The 23,328-nt window shown below is 41.3% G+C and overlaps 1 protein-coding gene across 4 annotated transcripts in view; it reads left to right on the top strand.

The window, feature by feature from the left end:
• Nucleotides 1-17,518, top strand: part of oxr1a (oxidation resistance 1a) — a 97,516-nt gene extending 79,998 nt beyond the window's left edge. For 3 of the 4 annotated variants that reach the window (XM_080752688.1, XM_080752687.1, XM_080752690.1), the window contains 7 exons: nucleotides 3,563-3,728; nucleotides 8,259-8,339; nucleotides 9,993-10,118; nucleotides 12,931-13,083; nucleotides 14,600-14,695; nucleotides 15,131-15,204; nucleotides 15,433-17,518. In XM_080752688.1, the coding sequence (XP_080608814.1) occupies nucleotides 3,563-3,728; nucleotides 8,259-8,339; nucleotides 9,993-10,118; nucleotides 12,931-13,083; nucleotides 14,600-14,695; nucleotides 15,131-15,204; nucleotides 15,433-15,568 (832 nt within the window). In that variant the 3' untranslated portion in view covers nucleotides 15,569-17,518. The remainder of the gene's footprint in view (nucleotides 1-3,562; nucleotides 3,729-8,258; nucleotides 8,340-9,992; nucleotides 10,119-12,930; nucleotides 13,084-14,599; nucleotides 14,696-15,130; nucleotides 15,205-15,432) is intronic. The other variant, XM_080752689.1, reaches the window with a different exon arrangement.
• The last annotated feature ends 5,810 nt before the right edge of the window (nucleotides 17,519-23,328 follow it).

Here is a 23,328-nt window from a genome sequence, read left to right as displayed (position 1 = left end):
GTACATTTACTTGAGAGTTTCTATTCTTTGATACGTTATACTCTCAGAGGCAAATACTGTACTTTTTACACCACTACAATTATTTGACCGCTTTAAGGGCAATACCTGCTCCTTCTGACGTCAGAACAGGACATCTGGGGCTGCGGGGAGTTCTGAGAAAACGTTCAGAGACCGCCCATCAGAAGTTCGCAGTGACGTCAAATTGAAGTTGTGTCACCTCCCTTTCCCAAGAAACGTTTGGACGTCGGGAAGGAGCATGTATTGCCTTTTGCAGATTTAGATGATTCATTCAAAAACATACATTAAACACTTAAGCCCTATTTTATTCTTCAGCTAAAATGTTTGACCGATTTTTAGTAATCATACTTTGGTACAGCAAGTATATTTTGATGTCAGTACTTTTGTACTCATGTAAGACTTTTAATATGGGCCTTTTACATGTATCAGAATATTTCTACGTTGTGGTATTGCTAATTTTACTTGAGGCAAACACCTGAGTGCTTGTTCCACCACTGGGTCAGACACCCTCTTGCTCTGCCTCTGTCCATCTCTGCTGTGCTGCCACCATTGCACAGCAGAGTGATTTATTATTCATTCCACTCTGCAGGGAAACAGGCAGACACCCAGTGCTTGGGCTGTCGGGCGGAAACCTCGTATAAATATCCCAAACTACTACTACTTGTATGGAAATGGAAAAACTAACCTGCATCCAATGTCATTATTATTTAGTCACAAACTCTTGTTAAAACGTTTCATTGGTTAAAGAAGTATAAAACCGACAGACTTAACCACTTTAACCTTTAACTTTCAAAATATTTTCTCTTCTTTTCTGTGACTCTCTTGTACAACGAAGTAGGGCATTACATTTTACGAGGGAAATAAAAACACAAAATGTTGAAACACGGAGATACAAGGTTTCTGCCCGACAACGACACGCAACAACAAGGGTATGCAACCTTTCCCCCCAATGCCAGTGTTTTGACAAGTGATGTTACACCCTCTGAGAAACATGTGAACTCTCTCTGCCCTTTTAATTTGTGTTTTTCTTTATGTAAATGAATTGTAATACGCCTGACTGCCCCCACCCCCCAACTCAGAACTTAAACTTAAACTTGAATGCTAAATTGGCAGGATATATCAGTATTGTAATTAGGTTATCACTCTTCACATTGGAAAGTCGGCTCAATCCAAGGAAACATGCCATGGTACTTCAATACGTTGTTCTAGTGAGTTAATCCTGAACCAATAGGTAAATTTAATTTGGATAGATTTAGTTAGAAGTTAATATTCTGAGAAAGTGGTTTTGTTTGAGGCAGAGCTGGAATTGGTCTGACGAGGCTGAGTCATGGGTTTCTGGCTCCAACACAGTGCTGTCTCTGTCCCTCCACTCAGAGCAAGGGGAAATAAATTGGGCTAATCAGGAAGCTGAATCTGATCAGTTGTTTAAACTGCACAAGGTCCCTTCTGTATGTTTTCAATACAGGTTGCACGTGGCGGCCTTAAGTTAAGGCTAATTTATACTTTGTGACGAAAACAAGGTATTTTCAGCTGGAAAAAGTGTCGACGCATCAACAACAACACGCACACTCCTGTCTCATGATGGCTAATCACATTTGAATCAGGGGAAATAGCAGGCATGATTACCTGCATGCTTCTGTCGTTGGTTATGGAATGTGTTTACTGCATGTGTTATTACCATCCACGTGTAAAATTAATGTAATCATTTTTCATTCTTTTTAGGCTTCTGGAGCAAAGTAAGGTGTGAGCAGTCTAATTACAAACCGTTTTCAGGCTTACCACCCCCTGACATTCTCCTACTTTTCTCCAGACACTGTTCTCTGTGGCCTGACCTAGATGACTGGCGACCCGCATGATGTGTAAAGTGTCCTCACTATTGTGTGAGGGAGAGCAGCAAGGGAGCAGAATGAACCATATATAAACATGATATTGAAAGGCTCTCTGCCACAGCACCTACAGTACATGTCTCAGAGACTGCAGTTTGTTGCAATGGTGCCTGTCTTTTGCACAGTTTGATTCCCAGCCACTCCGCTAGAAATCCCTCATCTAGATGTTTGTAGCACAATGTACTCTTTTGACACAAACCCTGTATTCACAATGTATGGATGAGACCTACAGTATACGTATACTGTACACTACCCCTCTGAACCCTTAAGCACCATGGACAGTGACACTGTCGCAAAACACACCAACCAAGTTTGAACCATATTTTTTACTAAGAGATGTAGGCATTGGCTTTTTAATAAGATGGGCAATATCGATAATTCCGCTGAGCACCGGGGCTCTCGCTGGTCGTATCATAGACACACACTCATTTGACACAACTTGCAGTTGAAATCAACAAACTGCTGTGTGCACGTAGTGAATCTAAACGTTTGAAACTAACAGTTGTAGATTGATAGACAGACAACTAAACAGAATACTGTACTGTACATGAACAATCTATATCTCTATTACTGTTATACCCTAGTTTTAAAAAAAGGTGTACGTAGCTTTGGTCCTGGGTTGTCTGAAAGGCACGTCAACTGCTCTGCCCCACCAAGTGAGCTGATAAGTGCAAGTGGAAAGAATCGTTACTGCGTCTCTGGCAGCTCGTTTGTGAACAACCTATTCATTTTAGCCGATAAATAGGTCATGTCTTTGGTATTTACCTAATATAGATTAATGTCCCATCTACTGCTGCCAGTTAAAATGTTTGTTTTCAAAATGTGCTACATACAGTTAATTTCTTCAGCTCAATAGCATGCGGTGACAAACCACTCATAACTTCGGACATGCCCAATTTATTGCATTTAGAGTCGTGGGCTAGCATCGACGCTGCTGGTGTGAATTGGGGAATGGGTATGCTTCATGGTATTAGTGGCACTGAAGCGCAATTGGAGCAGGAGACGAGGCTGACGCTCTGACCTTTTAAAAACCCGCTCCACGCTCAATTCACCCAAATCTGCCCACTCTGCTCCCCGTTCCGCTCACTTGCTCTGATTGCTTGTCTGTTCTTCCCATAGAAGAGCATGCATCATAGTGATGATAGTTTTGTTTTAAAAGTGGTTATTTTCCATTTGAACACTCACAGCTTGCACAAAAAGAAAATTAATTGGGGTTTTTTGCGACTGCTACTGTAAGGATCCATCCATGTCCTACCATGTACAATACATCCATGTACTACTACTTTATGGTCCCAAACAAAATATCCCCCAAACTACTGGCTGGCTGGATTATCATGGTATTTGCTGGGCACACATGCTCCCCCGAAGATGAAGCAAATTGAAGGCCACATTGTCAGCTTTGCAGAAGATATATCTAATAATCGTATTGTATTGGCAGATTACAGGATGGACCCTACTGATTTTGGTGACCCCATGATGACCTTTCCTCTAGTGCAACCCTTAGTCCTACATTTCTGACTGAGTAATGTAACACATTTGGTTGAACAAAGAATGACCTGCTCTGCTGTTTGTTATGATTTTTTCTTTCTTTTATGAATATACAGCATTTTGGAATTGACCTTCAGTTTAGAACTTTCACCTTTGTCTCCCTCCCCCAGGTCAGAGCACCTGTATGTGTTCTTCATTCAGTGGAGTCCGGATATGTATGGCGAGGGGGCTAGGGGGGTGGGACGGGAGCCCGGCTTTAAGGTTGTCAAGAAAAATGAGGAGTCGGAGACAGCTGACGATGAGCCCATCACTGACATCAATGTCAAGGACTGGGAGGTAGGCCAACACTCAACTACTGTACAAATTGTCTGTTGATCCTGTATGTGCTTTAAGTCCACTCGTCTCTGTTGTCTTTGAGCTGGTTTCACAGACACAGATTATGTCTCTGGATTGAGAAAAACAGTAATTCTCAAACGTTTCAAGGACCCCAATTTGGGGGTGCCGATGGCCAAGTGATTAAGGTGTGTACCACATAGGCTTTGATGCCTAACAGGCCAAGTTTGATTCCTGAGCCCGGCGGGAGACTTGCTGCATGTCACTCACTCTCTCCACTGTCCTATCAAAATAAAGGCGAAAAGCCCCAAAACAAAATGGACCAAGTTTGGCATGCATTGGGCCACGGACCCCGATAAGTTACACATAGTTTTAAGGGTCCATTTGGGTCCCAACTATGAATCATTTAGCTGGGGTCCCCCTCAAGAGGACACCTGGGGTACCCCAGACCCAACTTTGAGACCAACTGGAGAAAAATAAATGTTTCAGTTAACCATATGCACAGGCTTAAGAGCAAACTGAACACGGTCAATGGAGTTCTCTGTTGGAACAGGCGTCTGAATTCATGTCTGTAAAACCAGTCTCTCTTGTTTTATGTTTTTCTTTTATGGCTTGATGCATTACTACTGTATGTGTAATGTTGAATAAGCCTAGTGAACTTGTCTAGTAATGAATTATAGTCACTTGATTCGCTTTTGTGATTTTATGTGAAGTGAAATTGAAACTGTGCTGTGCTTATCTTTGCTTTTATTCCATCATGATTTCATGATTAACGTGTCGACTCAGTTATTGAATGTGCAGGGCATTTATTTTTCACATAATGTGCTATTTCTTTATTTGATTTATGTCAATTTTGTGTTACAATTGTTGTGAAATTTGTGTGTGTTTCCTTTGCTTGGAAATGCCGCTTTCTCACTCAAGACACAGCCAAAGTGTTTTGCATGTTTGTGTAATTTGTGTCTCTTCTTGAGTGGGTGTTTTGTGGTGTTGTCATGTGAGCATTATTTGTATTGGTCAAGCCATTTGGCAAAATATGTTTCTAGATGGCAAATATAGTAGTTAATCAGTTGTTCAACATGCAGACAGAAGGATACATATTGCATTGTATACCATACTGGTAAGTTTCTTAGTAGTTGGTAATTTATGTTATTGTAGTTATGACTTTTCCACTATGGCAAAGTAGCTTAAAAAAAGTGGCTTCATATAAGGTTAATAGAAATGGCAAGTGAGTTTGAGTTTGAGCAGGAAAAGATGAGGACAATTGGACAATAGGTTCCCAAACTTTTTTGTCTCAGGGTATCCCATAAATATTGTTTTAATCCGAGGCACCCCTACATTATAATGTTCAATCCCAGCACCTTATATTTATAGCATACCGCGAGGCATTGTGTGCTTGTAGATCGGCTGTTCACTAGTTTTGTGCGACAGTCTTGTATGATGAAGCAGGGCTTCGCTTTACCAAAAGATGTACACATTTGAAACTTGGAGATACGAGGTTTCTGCCTGACAGTGACGATATTTTAGTGATTATATTGCGAGGAAAACATTGAGATAATAGCCATTTTGGTTTGAACTGACTGAAAATAACTTTGTACTTCAAGTTTAAAATGATACTAAATATTTTTTCAAGTTTATCAAATTATCTCGCGGCACCCCTGGACTGCCGTCACGGCACCCCATTTTGAAAACCCCTGTTTTAGATAACAGCAAATAGTGAATGGGTTAAACCAGGTCTGTAATTCTGCTTGTACAAATGGAACCAAATAGACGTACACTGTCAGAGTGATGGGGTCCCTGACATAAAAAATAATAATAAAAAAAAAAAGTTTGAGAACCCCTGGGTTAGACTAATTTGTAACAGGAACAGGAACACTGTATAAGTGAAGGATGCTGTATTTTATACAAGACGGCAGTAGGTTGGTTTACTTGCCATCTGCAAACCCTGTGAGGATCATTTGAGACGGTGCAAGCCGTGGCCTGAATTTAAAATGTAATGTAAATGAATGATGTAGGAAACAAAGTGATTTGTTTGTCCTGGGGACACGATGTCCAACATGAGCCTACATGATCCCTGACATTTAAATAAGTAAATAGCCTATTCAACAGCTGCTTTACTTTGAGAAACAGTGATCTAGTACAGAACCATTTGTGGGTCACAGACCAATTTTTATGGGTCACGACTCAAGTTCAAATCCCATTTCTTTTTCTACATAAAAAGAAAGAATATATATATATATATATTCTTTTCCTTAACATTATACATTTTAAAACAAACGATTCTGAGAAATTCCATAAATATATCAAGAAGTAGCCGAAAATAGCCGATCTACAAGATCACAATTTGGCGTGCAGTGATGCGTTGTGTGTTTGTAGATCTGCTATTTTCACGCGTTTGGGTTCCTGGCAAATGTCTAATCTCTCCTTTTATTTGGGTCTGGACCTGAAAAGTTTGGAAACCACTGCTCTAGTATAGTAGTCACTCAGTGTCCCACTGTCGCTGTGCCTTTAACATCTAAATCCCCCCTGGCCACAGCACATAAGCGCTTTGGCTCCTCGTCCAATAGGGAGCCGGCTTCCCTCCGGTCCCGCACGCTCATTGGCCTTTAGCACTGCCACTCAAATCATACGAAGGAGGGACCGAGGGAGAGACCCTGCTGGGGGGAGAGCAAGAAATGAACTATAATAGTCAAACACCGGTCGAATCTGTGTCCAGTGTCCACTTGTCTCGGGGCAATCCTGGAATTACTTCAAGAATCTGTGATGCGACTTTACGGCCGTGCCCTCGCCCAGAAAGCAAGAGATGTTTTCTAGAAGGGTGAAGGACCAAGAGAAGCAACTGACCCCGAAGTATACCTATGTATGTTGTTAGTTATCACTCTCTAACGTTGTGTGTGTGTGTGTGGTCGTGGGGCTTTGGTGTTGTTAGCAACACAGGCTAGTTAGCTTGGCTGGCTAACTAGCCTTGTTAGCCGGGGTACAGCAGTCTCATGTGGTGAGGCTTTGTGGTTGAACAAAGTGGCCAGAGTTGTGTCAGCATCTTGTATCCAAAGGTCTGGACAGCTTTCCTCTGGTTCTGAGGCTCCTTGACATCATGCATTTGCCTGACTGTGACTTTGTAGACTGTTGTGGAAGTTTTCTTTTGGGAGGGGGCGGCTGCTAGCTCTAGCCCACCATAATACATGGTTACCTTTTAAAAGTCTTTTCCACAGGACACCAGATTTAGAACATAACTGGTTGAGCGGGTATGAGCTGCTTAGGAAGTGACTCTACTTGCCAACTGCAGTGATTTACGTGGATAAGCAGATGCTGTTTTGTTACCAGCCAAACAATGATCCTTTTAAAACATGAAAAGCCCGTTTCTGCTGTAAACTATTTTGTATGGTATTGCAAGCTTAGCTAACTGCTATTAGGTTAGCTTACTCGTTTTCAGAGGACGACACCATTAAAGTGCCTTAAGCCTGGGGTGAAGTGAGGCTCAGGTGCATTTTTCATGAGGACTATAGTTTACCCTCACTGCTGCATTATTGAGAGATGTAAAGAGGCAGCTTGTTTGTGTAAAGGTTACTTACACTAACCACAGCCAGGGAAGCAAAGATTCATTCAACTGTGGAATAATTAAAGGCAGATTGTTCCCACATTTGCAATGTGCAAGTTTTTTTTAACTTCTCCTGGAAGATGTGATAATACATATTGATTAGTCTTAGCTGTGTGTGTGTGTGAGTGTGAGTGTGTGTGAGAGAGAGATCTCTAGATGTAAAGAAAGCAGCAGCTCTTCCATATGGTGTGCATGCAGGAAGATAAGAACATCATGACTGGTTTGTGTCAGTTATAGTATTACCACCACACACAGTGTGTTATTCAGTGGATCTTTCTTGACAGCTACTGTGTTTTTGCTGTGTCAGAGTGCCGGATGCATACTACTAGCCTTAATAAACAGCCTGTAGTAGGTATGTGCGTCTATGGCATGTTTAAGGATGTTTGCACTGTCATTTATTGGCATGATCCTGAGCTAACTTCTCTATGAAGTAGGCTCTGAATCAAGGATATCCTATTTATTCTGTATTGCAAAATCTTGGGAGTAATTGAACTGGTCAAGAAGTGTAAAAATGGACCTGTGATGGTCCAGTGTGGTTTCACTTCATTGTGGGTACTCGGTAGTTTGGTTTGCTGAATCTTTGTCGTCTTGAAAGTCATCGACTCGACTGATAGTGATTATGGTTATGTGGTTATTGCCAAACATATATTTACACAAACATGCAAAATGCTTAAGCGGTGTCCCTCTCACAGTGGGAGCACAGTCATTTCTTGTTCAAATATTAGCCTAAAAGCCTGTCACCATGCTGGCTCTTCCCAGACTCTATCCTTTAACCCAAATGAATAACAGTGCACTCCCATTTCAAATGTACCACCCTACCCTGTGCGCATCTCACTGCCTTCTCTCATTCTGCTGCCCACCCAACCTTTCTCCTCCATGGCCAGCAGCAGAAACGGCAGAGTTTTATGTTCCTCCTGTCCCTTTCTTTGTACTACCAGGTAGTGTCTCTGACTGAGTACCACCGTCGGATCGATGCGCTAAACAGCGAGGATCTTCGCTCGCTCTGCAAACGGCTCCAGGTGCCCTGCCAAGCCCTCTCTGTGACCCCCTCTCTGTGCTCTGCTGTGACTCAAGCTGCTGCCACCACCCTTACGCTCCCCTTTAGCCCTAATTTATGCTTCGACTAATACTTTATGTTCAACTGAAAAGTGTTGATGCGACTCACGGCTATACTTTTTCCAGTTGAAAATTTCTAATTCTGGTCGAGCAATGTGTCGCATGGCACTTTTTCACTGAAGCATAATTTAGCCTTTAAGCATTCTAGTGAAGGACAGCAGTCGCATAAAAACCTTTAAACTCCATGTTACAATTACTTTAATTGAAAGCTTACATGGTCATTTAAGAGTTAAGTACAGTTAATGACATTACTTACTTATTTAGAAATTCCAAAGACCACAACCTGAAATCTAAGTTGTAATTTAGTCATTACAGAAATGTTGAGGTTTTGGAGATGTGAGGTTTGGATCTGACAGCATGGTAGCTTTATTAGTCAAGCTATATTTTTCAAAACCCCCGGTCATGGTGTGTCAAGTGCTATACTTGATCAGTCTGGTCAGTGACTAGACATCCCATGAATTATTGTTTGTTGACTACTTGTATATGAGTGTTTACTTGGGAAACGTATCTTTCTAGATAAGATTAAGCTGATCTTATCCGAACTTGCTTTACCTTAAAGATTACTTATCTCTGGTGTGGAAATGAGCAGTGGATAGATGGTGAGAGAAATGGCAGGCATTAGAGGTATGGTGTGTGGGTGGGAGGACGGAAGTGAGACTCCATTGACTGGGTGAGGGATAGTTTTCTGAGGACAATGCAGGTAGGCTCATTTCAACGAGGACCGTAACATGAGAGCCATCCTGGCTACCAGTGGTGAAGTGATCCACAATCAGCTACTGTTAAGAGAGAAAGATAACAAACCCAAACAAATCCGCTGCCAGGGGGAAATCTCAAACACTGGAATCCAAATTATTCATTGGGTTGGTTTTCCTATTCACCTGCATTTTCCCCTGCAGACTTCTGCCTAACCATGATTATGGCTCTGCCAATCCAAGCTTGGTCTCCTGGCTTTGGAGAGCAGAATTAAGAAATTCCACAACTGACAGTGTTTAAGTAATTTTTGGATGAAATTGATGGAAAATTAAATTAAACATTAGTTTTTATTCAAGCCCAACCAAGGCTGATGTTTTGGGTTGCCAATGTTTTTGATCCATCTTTTGTCAAAGTGCAACATCTTATTACAGATTTAACTATAAGCAAACAAGTAAATATAAAACACACATGTTCACACATACATGTGATGTTTTGTCTGCTTGTAGATCTATCTTGACATTTTTGGAAAAGTTCTGAAAATGATCAAGGGACACCAGTGTGAATTCTGTGAAAGTGGTTGAAAATCGGGACAAATATGCCGCATAATTGCCGATACTGATGTAATTATACATTGCTTTTTATCTTAGATTGCTTTAGTTTAGCCTTTTCATCTCCACTCCTTGTAGTAGTAGTGTGATAGTACAATTCATACATTTTGGGCAGTTTTGGATTTGAAATTCTAGCTTGCTCATCGTGGTAATAATAACCCACCCTACTGTAAGTAGATGCTCTCTGGAAAACGTGTCATATCACGCTTCCCCCACTACTGTACAGGCACCTCTGACAACTGTTTGTGCTTATAGATCACCACCAAGGAGGAAGAGAACTCCAAACATGGCACGTCCATCAAGACGGAGATGGAACCCGAGACATTTAAACCCAACCTTAGTGAACCCAGTGACCTCCTGGAGGCAGACCAGATAGAGAAGGTATCATCACACACTAGCCAACAATATTTGGTCCACACAAACATACACCAATGTGCAGACATATTTAACTCACGTTTATTGAGATTTTAATGCAGTAAATGTGGTGTTGGCTGGATCTTGTGAATGGTTGGCATAGTAAGCTACTGTAACAAGCACGACTTTTACCCTTCTTTACTTTGTAGTACATACTCATCAGAATGGCAAATATTCCCATTTCACTTGCAAATAAGCTGACCGGAGACAGCCTAAGCTGTCTTGCCAGAAACCCTGGCCTTGCTTCTCTACTGTTCATGTACCTCACACAATGAGTGATTGACTTCAGTGTTATCATATGACTCCACATTTGTCCAGCTCCTTCCCATTGGGCAGCTGTTGATTTGATCATTAGGTGAGCAGTGGGGACTTTCTACCAAGAGTATACCTTACCCTGTTATGCTGTTTACAGAAATATACAGCCTTTAGCTAACTCAACTAATTATTATCCAACTGCTGCTAGTTAGTGGTTCTTTTGAAAACGGAAAGTTTTTTTTTGCTTGTCCGAGGATAGGGTAAATTACTTTTCTGCATTCATTCACCAAGTCGATGGCTGCTCAGATAGCCCACAGATGACATGGGAGGGTGGGGTATTATTAGAGCTCATCTTGGCTCAGGAACACTTCAACATGTAGATTGGGCAAGCAAAGTGTAGAACCGGCGACCTTTCAATTTCCAGACAGCGTCTCTATCCACTCAGCTACAGCCACCCTGGAAGGAGTGCAGGGTTTGCATTGATGTTAGACGAAGCTGCTTCTCTGTTCCACATCAATACATTTTGGAAAACAAGTAAAAGGCTATGTTAATCATTTTATTTACTTATATTGAAATACAAATTTGCATGTATAGAAAGCTTTGAAGTTTGTTTTGTATTGAGCTTCTAAAGGGGAGGACAATATTGGACCGCTTTTAGCACATGGGATGCCTTAGACATCCACATGGCACTTTACATGTAGAGCAGAGACCTGGCCCTGAGCAAGCAATTTTGCGACAGTGGCAACGGAAATACTCCACTTAATACTTACTTAGAAGATAACAAGCATGTTAAAATGACACATGTACATTTTGGTGTCATGAGCCTAGTGGGTGGGCAAAAAGGAAGTGTTTACAGTACTTGGTAAAATTTGGCATCATGGTAGTTTTCACGTCATTGAGTATTAAAGGAGCTATAGTCAACTTTTTCTTGAAAAACGGATGCTAAAATAAAAATAATATTTTATAAAAAGAAATTAAGCTTCATATGTGTTTCTTTTCAAAAATGATCACAAAAAACGTAAAATAATGAAAAAATAATCATTTTGGCCGTTGTCAGGCTGACTATGTTTACGTCCCTCTTCTATCTTTTATATGGATTCCATATAAAAGAATAGAAGAGCGACGTAAACAAAGTCAGCCTGACAACGGCCAAAATGAAAAAGTTGACTATAGCTCCTTTAACACATCGAGTGCCCGGATGTATGACGTGTGTGTGTTGCTGGTGCCCATGGCAACGTGTCATTCTACCTACCGGCGAGAGTACTGGCGAGAAAAGTAATCCGAGTAAATGTAATCGGAGTATGTCCTGTTTATTTCGCGAAAATCTTTTCTTTCAGTCAGGACCGTTTTTTATCATTTCTAAGCCACATTGTTTGTGTTATGGCAGGTAGAAGAGGCTGCCGTTTTGAAATGAAAGTGATTTAAAAGCTAGATTAGGAGAAAACCACGTTTTTGTGCAGCCGTTAGACAGGAAGTCAACGAGACACACAGCGCGTCCGGGTGACGTAATTGCGCGCTGCATGTTGGGAAATGGAGTTTGTTTCATCACCGCGGCAGCCAAGTGCAGTAGCTACAGTACAGTATAGTTTACTGTACAACGCGTCAAACGCGTCGTGGGCCTCCAGCGACATCAAAGAGATTGGCTTGTAGACACCACGTGGGCACCCGATGTGTTAAAGTCAGTATTATGAAGCAAGTTCTTTTGTTTCACAATCGTTTTTGGGTAAATACAAAAAAAAGATTTTGAAATTGTACATACGTACTATACTAAAGGCTTAGCAAGTAGAAACACTAGGACCAAATGGGTCCATAATGGCCTATTGATCCATTGATTTCCAATACACTGCTTTCTTTAATTGCAGTGCAGTGCAGAGGAATGTCCTTGGAGCACACGCCCACTTCATAGTATTGCAGAGGTGTGCTAGGTTGGGGACTTATCTGGTTACTGGCATGCTGTCTAGTCTGCTGATTATATGGCTGAGTCTGCTTAACCAGTGCTGAGCCAGTTGAGAAAGAATGAAAAGCGTTTAGGGCAGAATTCATTTGTGTAGGAGTTAACAGGATCTAAAGGTTTAGCTTAGATACTGTACATGCTGTACAATGCAGTTAGTATATTCCTGCTTCAGACACAACAACTTATATTCATGTCAGTGAGAATGCAAGCATAATTGCACGACTGCTCCAGTGGTAGAAAGCTATTTGTCTATTTTTTCCGTCTCAATGCACCATTCCAACTTTTAATCCTCCTGTGAGGCTCTCCCAGGGAGAGCTAGGTGGGGGTTTGTCCCTTCTGGAGGGAGACAGTACTAGGTGTTTGGTGCCCTGTTACTCTTCTTTAAAAGCCAGCAAATGTTAAAAGGTCACCACAGACGTAATTGAGCATTGATGGCTGTGGCCTTTCTGTATTTCTTTTGTCCCCCCCCCACTGCCCCCCATCTCCAATTCTCTCTCTCCTCTCTCTCTCTCTCTCTCTACCTCTCTACACCTACGCCTCCTTAAATAATATTCTGTTATTTGTCTCTAGCTTGCTAGGAATCTCCCACCACGGACCATTGGCTACCCATGGACTTTGGCCTTTGGCACTACAAAACATGGCATGAGTATTAAGAGCCTGTACAGGGCCATGCAGGGTCAGGACACCCCTGTACTGATGGTCATTAAGGACAGTGATGGCCAGGTAAATTGTACTCTGCATTTGTATACTGTGATGCTGCAAGTTATTTATGACTATAAGTGGATAATCAGTCATCAGACAGCATTGGCAAAGCATGATTTGTACTTGGCTGCACGCAGCGTGGTCCACCAAAAATAGAATATCAACAAGCTCAGAGCTTGTAAATTGTCTATATTCAGCACGACATACGCATGCAAATATGTATAACTCAGACGTAATGCACAGTAAGTGTTATTAAGCCATTTGGAGCTCTGAAATGCCTCCTAAAAACGATGCCTGATCTGTACTAACATTAAACCACACCAGTCTAAACCTAAACCTATTTACTGTGTCTAACCTGAATCAGCTGCAAAGAATAACCATGCAATTGCATCCAAGATCCGGCGGATGAATATCCACTACCTGAACTTACTTACTTACTTGATACTTATAATAAGTTGTACTATAGTTTATAGTTTCAGAAATACAGCTATTTAACATTTAGTTTTTTTTTATCACTTTCAGTACTGAACACTTATCAGCAGGGTTCCCAGCCCACGGTCATGAAATTCCTGTAAATATTTTGAAATTAGAAAAATATTTTCCAGTACTGGAAAAGTTTTGGAATTGATCAAGGGTCCTGGAAGGTCCTGGAAAAAATAGCTATGCATTGTCTTTGGGTGAAATGACAAATTTAACATAGGCCAAATTGTCAAATTTTAGAGGCAGAATTTGTGAAAATAGCAGATCTACATGCTCACAACGCCTCGCAACGCCTCGTGTTATACAAAATTCCTCAACTCGTAGTGCTCGTCAGCGTCCCCAGTTCAAATATGATTATTTCGAAGGTCACGGCCTGAAAAGGTTGAGAACCACTGGCATACACTAACTGTATTTCGGCATTGCGCATAGGAGTAAGCGACTTGTTAATGAGCTGAATTATTGTTATATAGTCCTGGAAATTGGGTTAAATATTCTGGAAAAGTTTTGGAAATTAATTGGTAATGGGTGTGAACCCTGTATCAGTAATATAAAGACCTTTGCTTAGCTACAAGGATATAATGGATAATCTATTTTGCCAGTATGTTTCCACGATTTAAAATCAATTAAAAACTTTATTCAAGTGTATTCCGACTCCGCCATTGCTTCTCTGGGTGAACAACACAGCTTTCACCATTGGAATTGCATTACGGAACGTACACATTGTTGCATTTTATGGGTTTATTATTGTAGTGCAGGTAATGGCAACAACCAAAGATCTAATGAAAAATGAAAAACGGACTGCCAAATATTCAAAACTTTTACGTTATTGCATTATAATTTTCACTCCCAGCACCTTATATTTATAGCATATCGTCGTTGTCGGGTGGAAACCTTGTATGTCCAAAACGGTTTGGCCGAGTGTGATTTTCAATCGTCGATAGATCGATCCAGATAAATGGATCATTATTCCACTACTGATAATGATTTATGGTGTGTAAGTGTGCCTGGTTGACATAATTGTTTTTGGTACTCATTTGCTTGTCCTGTGTTCCGCCAGGTGTTTGGCGCACTGGCGTCTGAGCCCTTTAAGGTCAGTGATGGCTTCTATGGTACAGGAGAAACCTTCCTCTTCACATTCAAGCCAGAGTTTGAGGTAAGATAACTTCCAAGTGGCAACATTTCAAACCATGTGGGTCTTCATCAGGTTTTATAGCAATTTGTAGAAATATTGGGCTTTAAATGTACTGTAATTAAGAAAGAAAAAGTATCATACTGACAGATAATAGGGTTTAACACAGATTAACATTGACTGTTAATGAAAGAATTGTGATCATCTTGTGAGCTGATTTTAACAAATAAATTCTGTTGCAAGGTCAATTATACATCCACTGTATTCTACAGTCCTCCAGTCCTTCACTTTACTGATATCATTTCACGTTTAGTGCACTTTTCTGTATACTTGGCATAGGAATGTTTTTGGCTTCTCTTGACATGCTATCATTGGAAGATCAGAGGGAATATAGTATCAGATTCTACAATGGCTATTAAGTGCTCTACAGTACTTGTGCTCTGCTGTATCACCCTACAGGTGTACAAATGGACAGGTGATAATATGTTCTTCATGAAAGGAGATATGGACTCCTTAGCTTTTGGTGGAGGAAGGTGAGTACTTTTTGTTTTGGATTAATTTGGTTAAAATGCTGTTACTGCATAGTCAACCTAAATCAACTATTGATTATACAGTGTGATTATACAGCTCCCTCTGGCCTTCATAATAGCACTGACGTCTTTTTGGTTTCCAAGTAAAGTCCTGGTTGGTCCTCAAGCTGGGACGACAGTACTGGTTTGAAGCACCTCGATTTAGCTTTACTTGTTTTTCTCCTCCCCTAGTGGTGAGTTTGGCCTGTGGCTGGATGGAGACCTGTACCACGGCAGGAGTCATTCCTGTAAAACCTTCGGGAACCCCACACTCTCCAAGAACGAGGATTTCTATGTACAGGACATAGAGATCTGGGCTTTTGAATAACAAAACACCACACTACAGGGAAAAAAAGACCTGAAAATAATAAAGGAGGAGTCATACTCCTTAGAACAGTGGCAACGTCCCAAACCTATAACTGCACATCACCACGGCTCCCCAGGCCGGGAGCCAGCTATCGGATGCTTGTTGTGCATTAAACTACTGCAGTTATTACGGAGCTTTTTTCTTTGTGAAAAATTACCTTTGTGTGTATCTTGTTACAGCCTTGTGCAACGTCTTTGCAGAGTAGGGGGAACTGTGTAAAAATCAGGGTTAAACAAACAAGAGACCAGTGGTTGTATTTGAAGGATGGAGAGAGAGGTAAGGGATCGCTAGGGCTTGAAGAAGGAAGGACCTTCGGAGCCACTCTCACCAGAGATGTGATGAAGATGATGGCAGCTCAGGTTTGGTACTGCCGTGAGAAGAGAGAACTGCCCTTTTTAGTCAGATGCTGAATCTGAGCTTTACAGAAACTCAAGGACTCCCCTACCCCCTCTGTAAGCCCCCAGAACTTTGTTCAGTCAGTAGGATGTTACTCACTGTCTGTGCTGTTGGCCTTGATGGAGAGAGACCCAGATTATGAAAAGAAAGGGAAAAGAAAAACAACCCAACAAAACAAAAATAAAACACATTCCATTAAGCCCGATGGCGGTGAAGTGTCGACAAAAGCATTTGTACCGATTTGTGGTATGAAAAAACAGAAAAGGCGGCAGCGGCAGGAGACGATGACACTCAACTCCCAATAAGAGAGGTGGTGGTTTGCAAAAAGATTATTTTGTTACAGTACATCTTGGGTTGTTACAGTACATCTTGGGTTGTCTACCGAGGCTAAACTATAGAGTATCGTGTGTTGTAGTCCTCCTGTTGTTCACCGTCATAGCACACCATCAACAAAGCACATAGCTATAATCAGAATACCCATCGTTGTAATGTTCTGTTCAGTGGGTGTACGTGTAAGTCCAGCTAACACCAGCCTCTCTGTCAGGAAGCTGTGTGTACTGTTCGTAGACAGTAACGTGTTGCAATAGATTTGTGGAATATGCAAATTACTGTCCTGTGACCTCAAATAATGCAGGTTGTGGCACTTTGCCACTTCTTGTTCCTCTTTACAGAGAGAAACTTGTAAAGCTTTTACGTCTTGATACACAATTGCTTTTCTGGGTATAATTAGAAAAGCCTGAGACGTGGTTAACCGTTTTACATGCATATATGACAATTATATATTGATATATATGATTATATATGGAGTTATATAATTATATATATATGGCTGTTAAGTGTGACAGTGATCTATTTGTGCTGATATTTCAGCAGTTACAAATATTATGTATATTACCCTGTAAATTAATGTTAAAATAGTAGATTTGTTCCTATATATATATATATAAATACATATACTATATATATATATACATAAAGTGTGGATTGGTGGGTTGCTTCTAGCACTTTAATCTGGTGTAAAGGCGTTCAAGGCCAGGTTCTTAGATTCTATTAGCAGTAGCTGTACAGTACTTTTTTTGTTTAGATTATAAAGATGTTAACTGTCAGTAGAAAGCTTGCTGCTAACAATATCAATAAGGGTATTCCCTAATGCTCTGTGTCCAAAAGGACAATTTCTTTGTGTGGGAGGAGAGGGGGGGATACATGTGGGTTTGAATGTAAAAAAATATATAAAATGGAAAGGACAAAAAGAAAAATCCAATCCCAGGGCACCCTTTCTCTCCTTGTGTGGCTGTTTGGTAAGTCGTTGTTGGATAGATCTGATCTAACTTTTGACAGAGGGTGGATGACGGAAAGTTTGTAAATAATCCTCCCCCAGCAGCTTTCTCCCCCCCCCCTTTCTGGTCTTCCACACCAGTATTTGTGTCCTTGTGGAGAGTCACAAAGAATAATATGGATAATTCCTCCAATTATTTCACCAGAATACAATGTATCAGTTATGTATAAATAACAATAAAGCTGAATAAATTGTTGTAACCGGGGATATGCCTGTATTTGTGATGCTTTTACTTTGATTTGTAGATCTTTACCGTGTCAAATTGCCACTGAACCCCCTTACCCCCCGGCTCCACCGGGCGCGTCGAGCGTCACGTCAACGCTGGGAACGCTCCCGTTTTAATCAATGAAGGGTGCTCCACTGCCAAGTGCCAACGTCAACGCCGGACGCTCAAATTCGTCCCGGTTCATTTTTTGATGCCGTCATTTTGGTGGAGCCCTAGCCTTAGATGGTGGAATAAGTCAAGTGAGTCATTGTTATTCCACAATAGCTTCACCTGAATTTCAAGGCTGAAACACAGCAAATTAACTTTTGTCTGAGGCATGATTTTCGATTTGCCTCAGTTTTGCTATGTAATCCTTACATTAGTAGTGTGCTCTATCTAGTGGTCATATATTATCAGTGTACCGGTATCTTTTATGAGCTTGTAGATAAGCTATTGTAGGTGTTTGACATCTGTATTTAGCAAAGTATAATATATATAGCGCGCGCACACACACACACGCACACACACACACACACACACACACACACACACACACACACACACAAACTCAGGTTAAATACATCCACAGGAAAGATCCCAGGCATCAAGTCCAGTAGAATGAAATATCCAGGAGGAAGGCACAAGTCAAATATTTTGATGTCACTGAGTAAAACCAAAACATCCTGTGTTGCTTTAATGATGTAAAACACTTCTCTGGTTAAAAAGAAGACACGTTTATTTGTGTGGTAAAGCACTTTTGGCACACCAAAAAAGAAAGAGATGACACTTGCTATTCAGTGCTCTAATCCAATGGTTTGCAAACCTTTTAATCCAAGACCCAAAAGATATCTGTAGTAGGCCTATCTCCCCAGGACCCACACTTACAAAAGCACTTTAATAATAATGAATGATGGGATATTTACCCATGAGTCACAACCCATAAAAATGGCAGCATGACCCAAAAACCAGTCCCTGTTTGGAAAATACTGTTCTAATCTGTTCTAATCTACTGTATCTTAGAGATTTGTCATTGTCATGTTCAATAATAAGTATTAATTGCCACATGATCAAATATGTATTATGGAGAATGCCATAGATATTGTACAATTAAAGTTTGGGGTTAGGGCAGTTGGGTTAATTGTCAGTGACACTTCTTTGAGATATTCTACACACCACCACTGTACTGCTCTTATGTTCTACAATCAAATACTGCTGCTCTACAATGCTAAATCTGCTAATTCATAAATAAGGTCTCACTCACTCTCACACACACACACACACACACACACACACACACACACACACACATAACAATTGATGATTTCAAAGGCACAAATTAGAGCACGTCCAGCACTAAAGAATGAGAACCTTCTTTTCTGATTTGGAGCCAAAAAACTGGAGCAAACATAACTTAAAATATCTCAGAAATTATACCAGCACAAATTATGAAATTTACGGCACAATTCAGCACAAACTTGTGGTCTGCTGAGCTTGGCCAGTTCTCTGGACTCCTACCTCCTCAAGACGGTCCAGAGAATTACAAAATAGCCACTCCTGCTGAAAGAATTGTTGTCTTGCTGTGCCAAGGGAGAGGGAGGAGATATTAGGGACGCTTTGGAGGTGATGCAAGGAGTTCTCAAGAAAGCCAACGATGCCATGAACATTGCCATGCTGGAGGGGGTTGATGAGAACCTGGATGTGCTGGGGGACTTTATCCTGCACGACAGTTGCCAGGTGTTGTGAAACTCCAGGTCCTTCATGCGTAGGGCGGGTCACATGTCGCTCAGCCGGAAGGGTCACAACTACCACCTCTTCTTGTTTAAAAACACACTGGTATGTATTCAGCAAGGAGATGAAAGACTCTGGCAAGGAGATGAAAGACTGGCATTACCAGGTACCAGTACAAAAACAAACTAACATCTGAGTTAGCCGTGACAGAGCAGATTGGACAGGAGGACCCCTCTAAAGCCCTTTTTCCACTGATATGGCCCAACACCATACCACTCCACACTGCCCACTTGTGCCAGGTTTTCCACTACAAGGACCTGGGTAGAGTGGTGTGAAAGTGGTACTAAACGTGGTACTAAAAAGTATCCACTCCAGTAGGTCTGAGCTAGGCCAAACGGCCAAACACTTCATAATGACTCACTGACTTTTCATTTAGACCACCAGGATATTTGTAATACATGATAATAGATTCTATTGTGTTATAACCATTATTATAATCTATTATAGTTATCATAGTAATACATGAATACTTTATAGTGTATTATAATCACATTTATAATACATTATAGTGTATTATAATTAGGATAGTTGTAATACAAATGTATATTGTATTATAATCACAGTTAAAAGGGTCAATTTGTTTCTTAATGATAAGGGTACTTTTGTATAATGGAAAATGTAGATATTTGTATGTGGTGTAGTGTGGCGCTATAAAGCTGCAGTCGACTAGGGGCTTAAGTTTGCTTTGTGGACAGGAAGGACCAGGGACCGATTAACCCTTGCGAGGGCCCCTGGCTGATTTTAGGGCCCCTCCACCATAACTCCTTATGGCCCCTGAGAGCCAAGGGCCCCTGGCAACTGCCCCACCGGCCCAATGGTTAATCCAGCCTGAGACCACTTTACTACCTGTGAGAAACTCAGGGCACAGCTCTCTTAGTGTTTTGAAGTGTTTTTTTCTTTTCTTTCTTTTCTTTTTTCTATTTCTATTCTAGCCTGCGAAAAAAGTAGATGTTAAATAAGAGACATTTGCTAAAAGAGCCTGAGAGGTGGTATAGTGGTCTAATGATTAGTTCTTCAGCTCAGAGGTGCCATGTTCAAACCCCAGTCTTCCCATAGTTCAATGATGCACTACTTTTGAATTTTCTTTTTCATTTGCATTGGGCGCTAAGACATTCTGAGTTATGGTAGCGCTGTTGGAAAAGCTCTTGACTCATCATCATGAGGATCAAATCCTAGCTCCTCTGCATTTGAGCAATGAACACTCATGGTTTGGTTTTTCTCTCCTTTAAAAGGACATTGTCATTGACAATGCATTGGGCACTTAAAGTTAAATATTTCAAAAACTAGAAATGATTTCAAAGTAAAAAACCCTGATGAAGACTGGCAACAGTCGAAACGTTGGTAAATAAATTATTTGCATCGTGGCTGAAGAGTGTGCGGCCTCTTTCCTCTCATCCATTGTTATCTGCGTGGTCAGCACCTCACTCACTTAGGTGTGCGCTCCTCCTTATGTGCTTTCAAAGTAAAAATCTCAAGCATGCATGTCCACAGTAAGGTGTAATTTTTGAATTGTGAATCAAGTTGCTCGGTTAACGTATGTAGGAACAGCGACGTTCCAACCCAGAAAAGTGTTAACTTCAATGCTGTAGTGGTTCAGATGCAGACCTTCAGTATAGAAGGTTCTGGGTTCAAAACCAGTGATAACTATTCTCCAACTTTTACCTGGATCTTTTATATTGTATCTTATCTTACACTGAACAACACACAAGAGAAGAATATAAGTACAAACTACAGTTGGTGCAGTGGTAAAGACATAGAATTTGCAATTTTAAAGTCCTTGGTTCAAACCCAGCATAGATATCTGCCATTTTTTACATTACTCGTGCACCTTTATCGAATCTTTTAGTGAAAATAATGCAAGAGAAACCTTAAAGTGTAGGAAATTAGACTTACTGTCAGGAGGTCCATGGTGGACCACCTGTGGGGTGGAGCAGTGGTTAAGCTTATTATCTGAAGGTTCTCGGTTCAAAACCACTAGGTGTGTTTTTCAAGTTTGAACCATTACCACAAGCAAAACCATTTGTTGTTTATTTGTTTCTTTATTTCCTATTTTTATACCTGGATTTTTGATGCAGTGGTTAATCAGGATGAATAGCAAGAACATTTCCCATGTTTTGTCTGGCTCTAGTAACTTAATCTTTCATTAAAAACTGAAAAATTGAACAGATCATGTGTTAAATTCAGTAGACTAGTGGTTAAGCTGCAGTCCTTATAGGTTATGGGTTCAAAACTTTACCTTTATCTAGTCTTAAAGATGCAAGATACAGATTCCAGTGGTGTAGTGGTAAGATCCCTGACTAGCTACCCATAGGGTTCTGGTTCAACTCCAGCAGAGCATTCTGTCAACTTTTATCTTACTCTTGCACCTTTATCTAATCTTTAACTGAAAATGTGCAAGAGACCAAAACCATCATGGATTAGTGGTTAAGGCAAAGGCATTGTAGCCAGAAAGTGAGTCCCACCAAGGCGACAAAATCAAAGCGAAACACCTGGAAAAAAGTGAGTCCCATCAAGGCTAAACACCCGGAGAAAAGTGAGTCCCAAAATCAAGGCAAAACACCTGGAAAAAAGTGAGTCCCATCAAGGCGAAACACCCGGAAATAAGTGAGTCCCAAAATCAAGGCGAAACACCTGGAAAAAAGCGAGTCCCATCAAGGCGAAACACCCGGAGAAAACTGAGTCCCAAAATCCCCCAAAAAGTGAGTTCCAAAACCAAGGCGAAACACCTGGAAAAAAGTGAGTCGCCATCAAGGTGAAACACCTGGAGAAAAGTCAGTCCCAAAATCCCCAAAAAATCACACCCGTGTGAACTGAGCGGTGGTCGTGGAGGCTGCGCAACAGCAAAACAAATATGTCATTCAGGCCGCCGCTGGTATCCATCCTTGTGTGTGTGTGTGTGTGTGTGTGTGTGTGTGTGTGTGTGTGTGTGTGTGTGTGTGTGTGTGTGTGTGTGTGTGTGTGTGTGTGTGTGTGTGTGTGCGTGCGTGCGTGCGTGCGTGCGTGCGTGCGTGCGTGCGTGCGTGCGTGCGTGCGTGCGTGCGTGCGTGCGTGCGTGCGTGCGTGCGTGCGTGCGTGCGTGCGTGTCTGGTGTGTCTGGTCTGGCCTGAACAACAGCGCCCCTCCCTTAACATGTGTGGTCAAAAAAGGTACTGTAGGCTACATACAGACAGACAGACAGACAGACAGACAGACAGACCCACACACACGGCCACGTATAGGAGCGTTGTGACCACCGCTCAAAAAGTGAGTCCCAAAATCAAGGCGAAACACCTGGGAAAAAGTGAGTCCCATCAAGGCGAAACACCCGGAGAAAAGTGAGTCCCAAAATCCCCCAAAAAAGTGGACAGAGAGGAAAATGCTAAATAAAAATCTGGGTATTGGAGGCTATAGAAAAGACATCATAACAACGTCTTTGTGCATCATTGAATTATGGCTTTTGGATTGAAATTGAAGTGTTTAGATGGCTGCAGAGATGTAAAAGAGTCTTTGATCTCGAGTCAAGTCCGAGTCACGAGTCTTTGATCTCGAGTCACGAGTCGAGTCTTTAGTGGGTCAGCCCGAGTCGAGTCACGAGTCTTTCATCACGAGTCACGAGTCGAGTCACGACTCACGAGTCACATAAATACCAAGTTAGCTGAAGTAAAATAGCTGATGATGAGCTAAACATGTGTGTTTTATTTCGCCGTTTTAATATTTAAATCTTACGATGAAAGGTCCATGCAGACGGCTGTGTCTGTGGCACCAGAGAGGAAAGAAGAAAGGAGAAGTAAAGGCCAATATTTGTCGGGCTTGTCATGCATTATAGTGCTTAAAATAAAGATTGTTCACGAGTCTTATGAGCTCGAGTCGAGTCGAGTCGAGTCTCGAGTCTTTGAGGGGCGAGTCCAAGTCGAGTGACGAGTCTCCAAAAACGCGACTCGAGTTCACTCGTCTTTAACTCGAGTCCCCATCTCTGGATGGCTGTAGCCTATAACTCATGAAACAAGTGATATTGTC

This window comes from Nannobrachium achirus (assembly GCF_963921795.1).
Source record: "Nannobrachium achirus genome assembly, chromosome: 2".
NCBI classification, from domain to species: domain Eukaryota; kingdom Metazoa; phylum Chordata; class Actinopteri; order Myctophiformes; family Myctophidae; genus Nannobrachium; species Nannobrachium achirus.
The sequence above is the reverse complement of the archived record's forward strand: the minus strand, read 5'-3'. Positions and strand labels throughout refer to the sequence as shown.